Raw genomic sequence first — 13,813 nt, 5'->3', positions numbered from 1 at the left:
AGGTTACCTGATGTATCTTTATATAATAATATGTAATTTATTTGTGTTAACTGAAGTTTATCGATGAGCTGTTTATCGGTTAACTCTCCGTTAGTATATTGCAGATATTTTTCGTTTTTGAAGTGTTGTGGTTTATTACGACTCATAATTTTAATTAATATAACATTTTACAAATTAAAAAAAAAAAAAATAATTTCGAGCCTTTATTAAAAATGTAATTTTATGATAGCTTGTTAGTATAAAAATCATATTACAATTTTTTTTTTGTACAAACACATAATTTCATATTGAATTAAATTATTATTATTAATTTTTAAATTATTTATTTACATACTCATCAATATTCCCTAATTGGTTTCACTTGTATACTTACATTAACTGCTACATAATTTATTTAACGCACTAATTTAATGATTTTGTTATAATATTATGTATAACTTAATTTTTATATTTTGGTTTGTAACTAAGGCGTAGATTTAGTAATGATTTATTATGAACTAGGTATAATATATGAGTTTTATTTTTAAAGAACTGATAATGACGTATAATATATTAAAATAATATATAATAATGTGCAAATATTCTTTTATGTGCTTCTGTTTGGTTTATGGTACGATACACTACATACGTTATTTATTTTAAAATATAGGCACATTTTTATACAGTGCGTATAACAAAATCATTTCACATATTTTGTTTTAAGAATTTATTAAAAACTGTCAGCTATATTATAGCAGTTATTCTAATTGTATTTTGATAATTGTCTTAAAAATGTTGATACTAAATTGGATTTCTTAAATTATAAATACAATGGTATCAATGGATAGTTAATAGTTTTAGGTATAATACACATTATATACTTAAAAAGTTAAAAACATTGAGGTGACTGTGTTTCAATAAACCGTAATTATGTTCATTTCTGTTCTTAATTATACGCCTGTGTCATGCAATCTGTACCATTATCAAAAAAATGTATAATTATTTTATTAGATATGGTATTATGTTACAATTAAGTTTTTTTTATAAATTCGTGGAAGCTTATAGTAAGTATTTCAACACATATTGCATATTTTCGGGTAAAACTGTCCTGTCATTTAAGATAATTTTCTATAAAACAAACACATATTAATATTACTCGAATTATCAATATAACGGAGTAAAATTTATCAACAGCCGAAAACAGCATAGCATTGTTTTATCATGGTTTTTGAACAATTTAACGAAAATACGTTACACGGAGTTCAAAAGAATGATAAACTTCTATATTCAAAGTCTATGAATTGTTTTAAATGAACTACGTTGATTCGCGAGAGCAGTAGAAATACAAGTCCCATTTAACCATGTATTATTATAAGTTTTTAATGAATTTAAAAATCCTTGTAAATGTGGTTTAATATTGTAATTACTCTTATTGAATTGAATTCTTTTGTACAACATCTTTGATGATTTAAATTTAACTATTTATAATAGGATTTAATCAAATTAAAATTAGTGGTTATATGTTTGGTTTGGTCATCAAAGGAGGTAATTTAATTTAAAAGAGCATACTATGTCTTACAAATGATTTGTACAACTTCATGAATAAATGTTTTGAATAAAATTCATGGAATATAGTTATGAATATTCTCGAGTACTACTAAATGCATTAAAAAAAATTCTTAAGTGTAGAAAACATAATAATACTGATCAAGTGTCTCTGAATTTCACGGAAGAATAAATATTTTTAAATGATATTCTGTATAATATTATAAATCAAAACAATATATTTAATGTAAAATGGACAATCATTTATGTTTTACACTTTTACGGCATAGATTCTATATAACAGATAAATGTCTATAGTTTCTCTTTATAAACATTTGAACAACGTATTGACCTTATCTTATAACATTCTGTGTAACATTTATTCGAAGAGTACTAAACCGGATACAAATCGTATCATGTTTTATATTTAGAACTCTTGTACTCTCCGTGTGTCGACGCAAGTAGTTTTCCCAAAAGTCGCACATAAAACGAAGTATCTTATTTCCGTAACATCTTTGATTATTCTTTTGACGGTGATTCCTTGCATTCCATACTGTATTATATACAGTTCATGTACTACGACCATAACCTCTGATATGTTAAAATAATAATGGGTAGCCCGCAACCATATGAGTGTATTATCTCAAATCAAAAGTTTCTCGTTTAAACCGTGTAAATTTGTTGTTACAACATAACACCCTTTAAATAATTAACATATATGGGTATATGACCTTTGAATAATTAACATATATGGACCAATTAAATTATAAATCGTATAAAAACATTATGAATGTTGTGCGAATAATGCGTTTGTATATAATATATTAATCAGCAAAAAAAAAAATAATAATAATAATAATAATAATAATAATAATAACTCAAGTTGAAACTTATATCGCAAAAATATATTAAAACTAGGTAACATTGACTGCCGATAAGTATCAACTAACTCACCAACATGTCGTCCAATAGCGTAATCATTAATGATATTAACCTAACCTTTTGCCCTTGGTTCGAGATTATTAATAAACAATTAATAATTTATCATTCTCTCGTTCAATATTATTTCGTGTTGATTAGACTTATAGGTGCTATATTGAATACATAGTACTATAGTAGATACTTACAGCCTACAGGCTATGCGCCAAATATCTGAACATTCAACTGGCCTAAATAATAATACCTAATCATTTATATAATATAGGTGCTAAGTAATTAATATTGATATGGAATCGTTTGTCTATAGATCTTCTTTAAAGTACCGCAGGTTACTACTGGTTTATACACAACACGTCAAGCTCATATCATTAGACGATAGGTAAAAGACTTAGTTTTATAATCTTACATCAATGTTAACCACGATGCACTCAATAACTCAAAGCATTGGCTTTCAGGGTAATTTAAATCAATAAATAAACTATTATTAAAGGTTAAACGATAATTATTTGCCCCCAAACAACGTCACGAATTATTTTTATTAAAATTGTTCCCACATGTAAATCACCTCAACTCTAGAACGCAATGCCTATTATGCTTTTAACGCGCAGGCGGTAAGGCGCGATTTGTTATCATAATCACCGAGAATTTTCGATTCTTCTACAGTAGCACTCGTACAGTTTATCGAAACATCTGTGTAATCTAAATTGGATCGTGTATACGTAATGATATTATAGGAACGTGACAACGACAACTCGTGGTCCTGAATGTCCTGCATATTATAACTATTGTATAATTTCCTTCACGGCCGGGTAAAAATTCGTCGGAAAACCGTTTCTCATCGTAGTCATAATAATAATATAATAATTTATATCGTATAAACGTCCTAATATTATTTACTCGTGCAATATATATATAACGTTATCATCGTTCGGCAGGTTGTCACGGGCCGAAAGACCACGATATCGATTCGATGGTGGTCGTGGCGTATTATTATTATTATTGTAAGTAATAACGCACGTTCGTATGTATATAATATATTGTCATATTCACACACACACAAATAATATTATATAATATATATTTTATACAGGGATGATCGTCGTGTTCTTTTCGTCTATCTGTGTTATCTCCACGCCCCACGGTAAAATGGAAAAACCACCCAGTACATATAATGTATAAAATACGGAAGATATAATAATAAAAATGTCTACGCTCGTTATGCGGCCAATGCTATCGACGGTATCCTCGATCCGTCCATTTTTCCCACCCGTAGGGGTATATTTTTCGTTATACGACCTCTGCCGCTGCCGCGATCGTAATAATAATAATAATAAGATAACATCGTCGCGTGGTTTATATATTATAATATGCGCGGGCGGTAAATAACCCAGAAAATCTCCAGTTATTTGTCACCCTAACGGACTGTATATTATTATACAGTCTCAACCCCTCTGTAAAACGCGTCTTAAACAGCGATATATATCATATCGGTAATAGCGCATGTACATAATTTACTCGTCGGTAATCTGCTGCACGTTGCGAACCAATAAACGATCGATTTCGTGAGAAACTATATAATAATATAATATATTATTATTATTAGGTATAGCGTGCGAGAATGTGTAAAACTGATCCTATGACGGTCATGCAAGTCGGCGGACAGTCCAAAACATGATTTGTATACAATATTTATAATTATAATTTATGTACAAACGTACAGAATAACGATTCTAGAGAATCCTAAAGAATTATAATATTATTACGAACTACAAAAAAAAAAAACTTTTCGTTTTTTATTTTGTGTATTTCCACTGTAAGTTTTTTCTCATGTTTGAGACGGTGTAAGACAAAAAAAATCATTCGTTAATGTATTTCCACATGCGACTCCATGCATGACTCAAGTTCAAAACATCGAACATTGAATAATCGTGCGACAGTGTTTTATATAAATATAAAACCGGATTTCGTTTCAAAATGGCTGTTATTTTTGGAATACCGTTGGACTTACACAAACAAAATAACAAGGTGTAGAAAATCAAACGATCTGAGAATTATTATACATGGAACATCAATATACTTTTGGGGTAAAATTGAAAAGTGGTATAATATGTAGGCTGAGACATCTGTTGTTTACCCAGTAAGAACTGTGCAATCACTGCACCCCTAGTAACTTTCACCTAAACCACTTAGCATGATTTGAGTTTTTGATTCCACTTTGTTGGGTGTTATTATTCTTTTAACAATTTCATTCATATATTTTTTCACTCAGGTGCTTTTGAAAATTAAAGTGTCACTAAATCGTTAAAAATCGATATTTCGTTAAATAAATAATCTTTCAAAATGATAAATTTTGATAGATTCCAACACTAACCTATTAATGTTTGTCATTATTTTTACAAAGAGGTATTTAAAATTTAACTTGAATCTATTTTTAAAATATATGTAACAATCTTGTATTATAGAAAATTTAGTTTTTTCTAATAGTACTATTTTTTATTTTTTATTTTATTAAACATGTATCATACCTATTCACGACTTAGTACACTTTTAAAGCACATTTAAAAGCCTAAATATTCTAGTTTTTATAACTTTTCAATTATTTTAACTCTAATAAAGAATCAATAATTATTATGAATAATATTTTTTAAATTTCTCATTTCAAACGACGTTAACGTATAAATTTCTTCAGATTGTTAATATTTCAACATGAATATTCTTCGTTACATGGATAACAAAAAAGCTATTTGTTTGCATAAATGAACAAACTGTTTATATATATTTTATTTCTTTAGCAAAAACTATAAATTCAAAGATAAATAACATTAAAATGCAATAAGTAGTATATATTAAATGCTAAACTACTAATATAATTCTCAATACGATTGATTTTTATAAATAATAACGAATATTTACAAGTACCTAGGCATTACTCTTTTCGAATATGCTAATGACGATCGAAATGCTTTGTGCGATTTGCATTTATACGACACCGAAATGGATAAAAATGTAAACAAAAATATTCTACTTTATAATAACGCTGCAAAATTGCTTGGGTGGGGAATTATATTATTCTATAAATTAAACGCAAGATCAAAATCCTATATGAACCTACCGTATCAAATAACAAAGGGAGGTGAATAATGCAAAAATGCCTTATATTGGTATGAATATAGAGCTATACAAAATTTCTCTGTCTAATCTAAATTTTTTATCATAATATGTATTCTAATTTCTAGCAAAACAAGTTTATATAGCTTATGTGTATACATTATAAAATTTTAGCTCAATCATATTTTTACAGTGTCGCCTGTTCCTTTATCCACAGACAACTTATTAGCATTTCTCAAGTACGCACACAATATGACAAGCTTATTTAACCGAATTTAAAATGTTTATCTTAAAAGGTGTTTCGATGTAATTAATGTTATGTAATCATTTAGTTACTAGACATTTTTTATCATAGCAAATGTGTACGAAAAAATGGTGGCTTCTTTAGAAAAAAAACCTTGATCATGCTTAAATCTATTTTTTAATAAACTGTATTATTCATTAAAACGAACAACATTGTGTACTATGTTATTTCATTTGCTTAACTGTGATCGTTTGTATTAATAAAATGGATTAAATCATTTTGCTCAAGTATAATTGAAAAACTTGTTATTTAAAATGTAGGTCTTTCGTTTTCTCTATCACCTAGTGTAAGAAATTAATGAAACTTGTCAAAATATCAAATGGTTATAATTAATAATACATGTATTTGATCAATTTCACCCGTTCATAAACTATTTTTTTCAGTAGGAAAATTTTATAAATACTTTTGAATTAAAATAACAATGCGTATAATAAAGTAGAGACGTGGGTGTTGTATTTGTTCAATGTTACTTTACTTTTATGACTGTATCGAAAAAAAATTGTACTGACTTTTTTTCTGGTTAATTATTCTTTGCTATTCAAAATAATTTTGTGAAGTTATTGAGATATTATCGGTTTTTGATGATTATTACAATATTTTTATCAGCTACTAGTTAACGATAGTTATCTCATAAATGTTAGGTACTAGGTACTTACAAGCAAATATTATTATTAAATATTATTTAAGGTTATATTTCGAATATTATAATAACAGTTATTTTTTTCTGTACCTAATATATTAAAAAACTAGTATATAAGATAACATTCATACCAAATTATACATATTTAAATTTTACCATTTTATTTTAAATTATAGTAAATTTAACGTAATTTCATTGAAATTAAATTCTCCATCCATATAATACATTGTTATTCAACCAAAACGTACTTATTTATCTGTTTATTATTTCACATTTGTAAATCAATATTTAATCTTGAGTTTTGAAATTAAATCAAACAAATGTTCCAATAATAAATTTAATAAGTTGAAATTTCTTCGTTTGAGATTATTAATATTTCATTTGTTTGTTTTTTAATGTACCTACTTTTGAACATATTAAACTTGTTAAAACTCATTTAAAACAACAATTAATTATTAAAACAAAACAAAACTGGATTTTAAATGTTTAAAACTGACTTTTAAAATATAAATTGGTTCATTAATAATAGTAAGCTAAACAGTTTTGAATAACTAGTTAAAGTTCATTAATAAAACATAGTTATTTAATAAATTAGACTTTTAAGTGTATCAAATAACTCAATGTTGTATTTTTTACGTAATCCATTTATGGACAGATTAAAATTTTTAAATTATTTATAATGTTATTTTTTTATATATTATGTTAAAACGCGTAAAGTTTACATTAAATTACTACGTATCAATTATTATTATAAAACAGTATTTTTATACTTAAAAAAAAAAAATAATAATTAATTGATTAAAAAAATAAATGCTTTTCAATTTATTAAATAGTTCTATTTTTATACGAAACAATAGCATACAAATTAATATATTATGTTAAATCATGAATGTCATACTTTTGTATCAAATTTGCATCAATTATTTCGTATTGTGTTATTAATTATTAATATTTAAAATTATACCAAATACTATTATTTATTTTCAGTTTTTATTTTTTTCGACAAAATATAATACATCAGTATATGTAGTACACAATGTCATCATATAGTACATGTAGGTACTATGTACTGTTTATCTTATTGCATTTCTAGCCTAGTCTGTTACGTATTTGAAAAAAAAAATATCTTTAAAGATATTATTTCATAATGATTAATTAACACGTATTTGTTTTTTTCCTCCTTTTTTATGATTACTGATTAGTAATTACGTATATTATATATTAATAGTTATTGTATTTTACCTATTGTATTTCAAAAAATATTTTTGTTTTATTTATTCAATACAAATAAAATAAAAATGTATAATCAGTAGGTATACAATTATTTAAAATCCCCGTCAAATCTCTTACCTATAGTAAATTTACAATTTAGCACATAATATTGAATGTCACTTAACTATACACATTTGGCATAAATTATTAAAATTTTATAGAGAAGGATCGTTATAGCTAATACGTGAAAAGCAAAACATTATTATTATCTTTTTAATTTACAACTATTTTTAAGTTGGTCTGACCAACTATGATTTATTTAAATGTAAGAGACTATGTTTTGTGAAATATAATTTTAATACTGTACAATGATTTCATATTATCTTCCACAATTCCGCATATGGAAGTTGTTTGAGATATTTTATACTGAAAAGTAATTAGTTATTTTACTTGAGAGAAAATATAGGTCACCTGTTATCAGATTTAAACACGATTATTTAAATATGATTATTTACTTGAAATTATTTTTATTTTATTTTTAAACTAAAAAGATTTTATTTAAATTGAATTCAGAAACAGTATAATATATTTTTACATTTTGTTTGACTATTAGATAAGATATATATTAAATATGATGATATTTATATAGAAACAAAGCATATATATTATTTTTATGATTTTAATCAAATATTTACTAAAATTTGATTTCGCAGTTGGATGGAATTTATGAATTGTATAATGGTAGAATTTGTTTGAATATGATTGTTCAACAATTGATAGGTTTATCTAGAAAATTTAAATTTATTTTGGTATTGCTGCTTTCAGTTAAAATGTGTTTCTATAATAATACTATATCTCTTCTTATGTTTTCTTAAAAATATAATGAAATTAACTGTTGTACATTTATTATTAGTTTGATTTTGTCAATACGTTTATAGAATTTGTTAGTTGAAATAAATGGTTTTTGAATTTAGTCATCCGATCGCCCTGGTGCAAATTATTTGAATTGATGTGATCAATAATATTTATTATTTAGTGTATGCATATCAAAAAACATTCCTAATAAATAAAATCCATGTAAATATTTTGAAATATTATTGTTACTAAATATGACCGCAAAGAAAATGTACTTTTCTATAAAATGTAACACTATTTTATTAAGTTAAGTCATTAAACATAAATTGCAATAATACTTATACCTATATTACAAATAGCTAAAATCAGTTGTAACAATGCACTTTTTAGTCCTATGCCATGAAACCGACATATTTTAGCAATTGTATCAAAATATTTCTATAAAGATTTAATTGTAATCTGAGAAATTTCACTAATAAAAGTAATGATTAAATAAAGCTTTATATTAATATCCTAGTTTAGAATTATTTTACGAGGCGTCTTATCTGCAACTATACTTAATTCTGATACTACTTGATATTGGGTAATTACCCTCTCATTCATACTATATGTATAGGTATATTATATACTATAAAAGGTCAATTTATCTATGACTAAGACTTTTGAAATTGTTATTAAATCATTTATAACGATTATGATCAATTCATTTTTTATTAAAATAAAATAACTCTATATTGTACTATATAATAATTATTAATATGCGATTATTATATGCCACAGGTCGCCCGGAACCGAAAGTCAGATGGTGGCGTGGAGAAACGTTGATGGACACCGGAAATGAAGGGATTTCCGGACAATTCACGGCGTCATCATCAACAGTGAAACAAAACGAAATGACTATCGAAGCACTAGGCCGATACGACCAGGGAGCCGTGTACACTTGTCAAGCTTCCAATAGCAACTTGTCTGCCCCCGTTAGTGCCAGCGTCACAATCGAAATGTACCGTAAGTACACTCATCCACTGATAATAATATATTTGATAATTCCGTAATATTATTATTGTTATTAGGCATATTATAGCCTAGGCAATTAATTATATCAATGGTAAATATTTATTAGATAGATTAACTGAATCTAAATTAGATCATTAAGGTACCTTGCTTTTAACTATTTAACTTAATAAGTTACATTTGATGAATTTATTGACTAACTAAAACTAGTTTTTGATATCGGATTGAATTTCAATTTATTGAAAATGTTTATGATAGCTTCTTTATAATTTAATAACAAAATGTCATTGCCCAGAATTTATGTCGATGTCTCATTTACTATGAAAATCGTTAAAGTAAAAAAAAAAAAAAAATGTTTTATTCGGAGTATTATTAGTTTAGTTATTTATTATTTTTGATGTGTTAACATCTTTAAGTACCATACCTACCTTTGTAGTTTGGAGCATCCTAAGTATGTTGCTATTTCTTTACCCCCCCCCCCCCCCCCCATCACCCTATTTTTAATGTACGTAATTTGAATTCGATTGTCTGTAATTAAATTTTATACATTAAAACTCAAATTAATTTACATACAAACCAACTTTTTATCAAACTCTTGATGATCAAAATTTAAATACACATTAAGAAAAATAAACAAGACGTTCACTCTCGTTAGAAATATTTTACCTTCTTTTTCCAAAATACAAATTTTGAACTAAATAGTCTTATTATTTATGCTTATATAACAAATTTACGTAATATGTTTACATTGAATTAAAATGTTCGATTTAAATTGTTTTATTCATTAATAATTACCTGTGAATGTCGACGATAATTAATTATGAAAATACCACGGTATAGCTACCTAACCAATATCAGCTTTTTCAATTGTTCTTAAAACTCAATAAATTGTTTTTCAAATATTTAAAATATGAGAAGTACATACTTTAACAAAACGTTATAAGGTGCGTTATTAAAATTGCATTACATTATGTTAATGTTTAAGTAAATAACATGTTTACGTAGAAATGTCTTAGGTAAACAATAATAATTGGAATTAAGTAAGCTGAAATCAATACTTCATTAGGGACTGAACGAGCAGTAAACTGAACGCTTTTTGATTTTTCTAAATCTCGTCATATCTTATTGTATGATATAATGATATTAAATATTTAAAGAGGGGGAAATTCCTCCTTAAACTTTTAAAATCTAGCTGGTGAAAAGTGTTGTGAACATACAAATGTATACTACTGAGAAATCTAGAACCTTACCCGCTTATCTCTAACGTCTTCTATTACATTTTTCAATATTTTCTGAAATATAAAAAATAAATAAATCATATTAATGTTTATATTAAAAAGGTAGAAAATTAGAATTCTAGAATCTTACTCGCTGATCTTCAACATCTTCATTTAATTTTTCTAATATTTTCTAAATATTAAAAGAAAGAAATCATATAAATGCTTATATTATCTACTTAATTTAATTTATCAATATTTTTGTGAATTTATTTAATAATTTATTACACGTTACGAACAAATAAGGGATGAGTTAACAATTTTTGAGGTAATAAGATCCATAAATAAGCCACAAATGAGCTTAAGAAAGCCAAAATTATGCATAGCTTTATTTTTAATCATATCTGCGTGAGGAGAAAAATTTAATTTAATGCCTAAATCCTTAAATTTCAAAGCTTGATACATTTTTTTTCGAGGGCGCTGTTGAGTTGTTGCTAATCTATTGTGTGTAATATTGTAATTATTGCCCTTGCTTTTAGTGATAACTAGTTCCCAGCCCACACTAGGTTTACTATTTATATTTACTCAAGTGCTTGGTCGGTAAATTTTACGACGTAATTCCTTCATGTATTATATTTAGTAAATACTAAATATCCTACGACGTAGTACCTATATTACAACATGTGTTATATTTGTTATATTACGATTTCAGAACAAGTAGCATTATATTATTATTACATAAAAATAATAAATTAATTTGTACTTACAAACTGCTTTTCCTCGAATTAAAAATGCTGACTGTCAATGATCTACTAAATGTTATAGTAGTATAATAGGTAATTTAATATGTTGTATTGTTATTTATTTTTAAGTATATAGTTATTCGATTTTGTGGCCAGATTAAAAAACCAATATATATTAAGGATTATTATTAATAACTTACTTTGGTGGTGTAGTAGAAATTATTTATTTTTGAATGTTAATAAATGTAAATTTATGCACCTTTATCTTATAACTTATATCAGATTTGATGGTATATTAATAAAAATAAAAAAGCGGATAAGTGGGCACCACTCTTCTGTACATTAGGTGCCGTGTGAATCACAATGATATATTTTAAAAGTGTTAAATTTGAATCCAATGATAGGTATCATTGTATACGAAAAACGATTTTGAACGAAGATAATTTTGTCATCCTAGGATATAATTTCCAGTGGTTACTGAAAAAATGACAAATTTTTATCAATATTTGAACTTCAAATGCTAATAAAAAAAAAAAAAAAAATTGTGCCTATGTATTCTTATAATTTTTTAATCACTATAAGAATAATTTATGAGGAATTTTGTATTTAATTTTCAAGTATTTTGACTCGGAAAAAATGTTTTTCTCGATATTCATAAAAAAAAACAAATATTTTAAATTCCTATAAATAGCATTAAAATAAGCGAAATATTTTGAAAATTAAATCGTGTAAATAAAATGCTAATCAAAATAACTGGTAAAATGTTCAAGTATCTAAGACTTATACTTTTGAGTTGTAACAAATATTTAATTTCGTTTGAAGATAAATCGTTATCGTTATGCGATTTTGTAAACATTTGAAATTTAAACGCACTACAATTTTTAATAATAAGGTATTTCGAGTTTTCTCTATAGCTATTTGAAGGAAAATTTATGAAAAACTTAGTGTTGAACTTTTTAACTTTAATTAATTCAAACACTAAAAATGTTATGATTTTTCAACTACAAAATTATTTGCAAATTTTAGTGATTTGACATGTTTCGTAAAAAATTGAACTATAAATGCTTATAAAAAAAATTTTGGCAAACAATTTTTGAATTTTTTAGCTACAATAAAAACAACTCATAAAGAACTTTGTGTTAAGTTTTCAAGTTTTTCTGGCCATTTAAAAGTTTTTTATCGATACTTCAAAAAAAAATTCTCAGAAAAATCTCAGTGATCTATAAATAGCTCAAAAAAGTCAAAATATTTTGAATATTTAATTGTATATATTGTATATAACTCTAATATAAACATTTGGTGAACATTTCAGGTATTTACAGTAATTAGTTTTTAAGTTATATAAATTCGATTTTTTTTAAAACTGTTGGAAAATGTTTATTTTTGACCTATATAATGCACCAAGGGTATTCACTTTGCCATCGAAAACAACCCCCGACGTTTGAAATTGAAGCATTATTTCTACTAGTTATGCTATACACAGGTCACAGACACAAAAAAAAAAACACACATCATTGTAAAATCTTTTCGTTCAGAATCTAAAATAAAAAATAAATTACTGAATCTTTACTTTAAACCAATTATTCAGTGCCATGTCCTTTAATGATATCATATCATCGTAATTAAATCTGTAGTGAAATTAATCTTTCATAATATATTTTTTTTAAATTTCAAATATACAGGATATTTAATATTATATGAGGATATTTATATTTAATATTTTTATTATTTTTCATCCACGATGTTATGTTCACAATATTTTATACATTTAAAATCAAAAACTCAAAGCGTACATATTATGTACATTCAAAATCCAAACGTGAATTTAAAACTTTTAATTCAAACTGTTATTTATTTATCAATAATTTGAATAAATAAATAAAAACAAAATATCTAATATAAATGTTCAATATCATCATCGACACAATTTATAAATTTAATTCAAGCACTTTTCAATCGTACTCGGGTATGTTTTACCATTCATTCTCAACATAAATGTTTTATTAATACATATTATTTGCGCCTTGTTTATTATGTACATTGTACATATACAATTTACATTTCATATAAGGTGAAATATATGTATATAATACATACTTCTACATCGGCATATAGATACTATAGTCGTTTTATTTGATTTGGGTAGGTAGTTTAAATATACGAAGTATCTGCATTGTTTTAGTCAGCAAAGTCAAATACACAATAAAGATCTGTTTCTTTTTAAAAGTTTAACATTTTGAATTCAGAAGAATTGTTAAGA

The 13,813-nt window shown here is 25.3% G+C and overlaps 1 protein-coding gene and 1 long non-coding RNA gene across 2 annotated transcripts in view; one reads left to right on the top strand and one right to left on the bottom strand.

Annotated features, from left to right (window-relative positions):
• LOC114130544 (uncharacterized) overlaps positions 1-13,813 on the top strand; it is a 489,967-nt gene that overhangs the window by 436,360 nt on the left and 39,794 nt on the right. Inside the window, exon 5 of the mRNA XM_050206770.1 lies at positions 9,363-9,587. Coding sequence (XP_050062727.1) covers positions 9,363-9,587 — 225 coding nt within the window. The remainder of the gene's footprint in view (positions 1-9,362; positions 9,588-13,813) is intronic.
• On the bottom strand, positions 9,506-11,669 carry LOC126552154 (uncharacterized). Its single transcript, XR_007605991.1, has 4 exons — positions 11,578-11,669; positions 10,962-11,003; positions 10,844-10,885; positions 9,506-9,604 (listed from the first exon to the last, which is right to left on the bottom strand). It is a non-coding gene; the product is annotated as an uncharacterized LOC126552154 (long non-coding RNA).

This window comes from Aphis gossypii, chromosome X (genome assembly GCF_020184175.1).
Source record: "Aphis gossypii isolate Hap1 chromosome X, ASM2018417v2, whole genome shotgun sequence".
NCBI classification, from domain to species: domain Eukaryota; kingdom Metazoa; phylum Arthropoda; class Insecta; order Hemiptera; family Aphididae; genus Aphis; species Aphis gossypii.
This window is presented reverse-complemented; position numbering and strand designations above follow the sequence as displayed.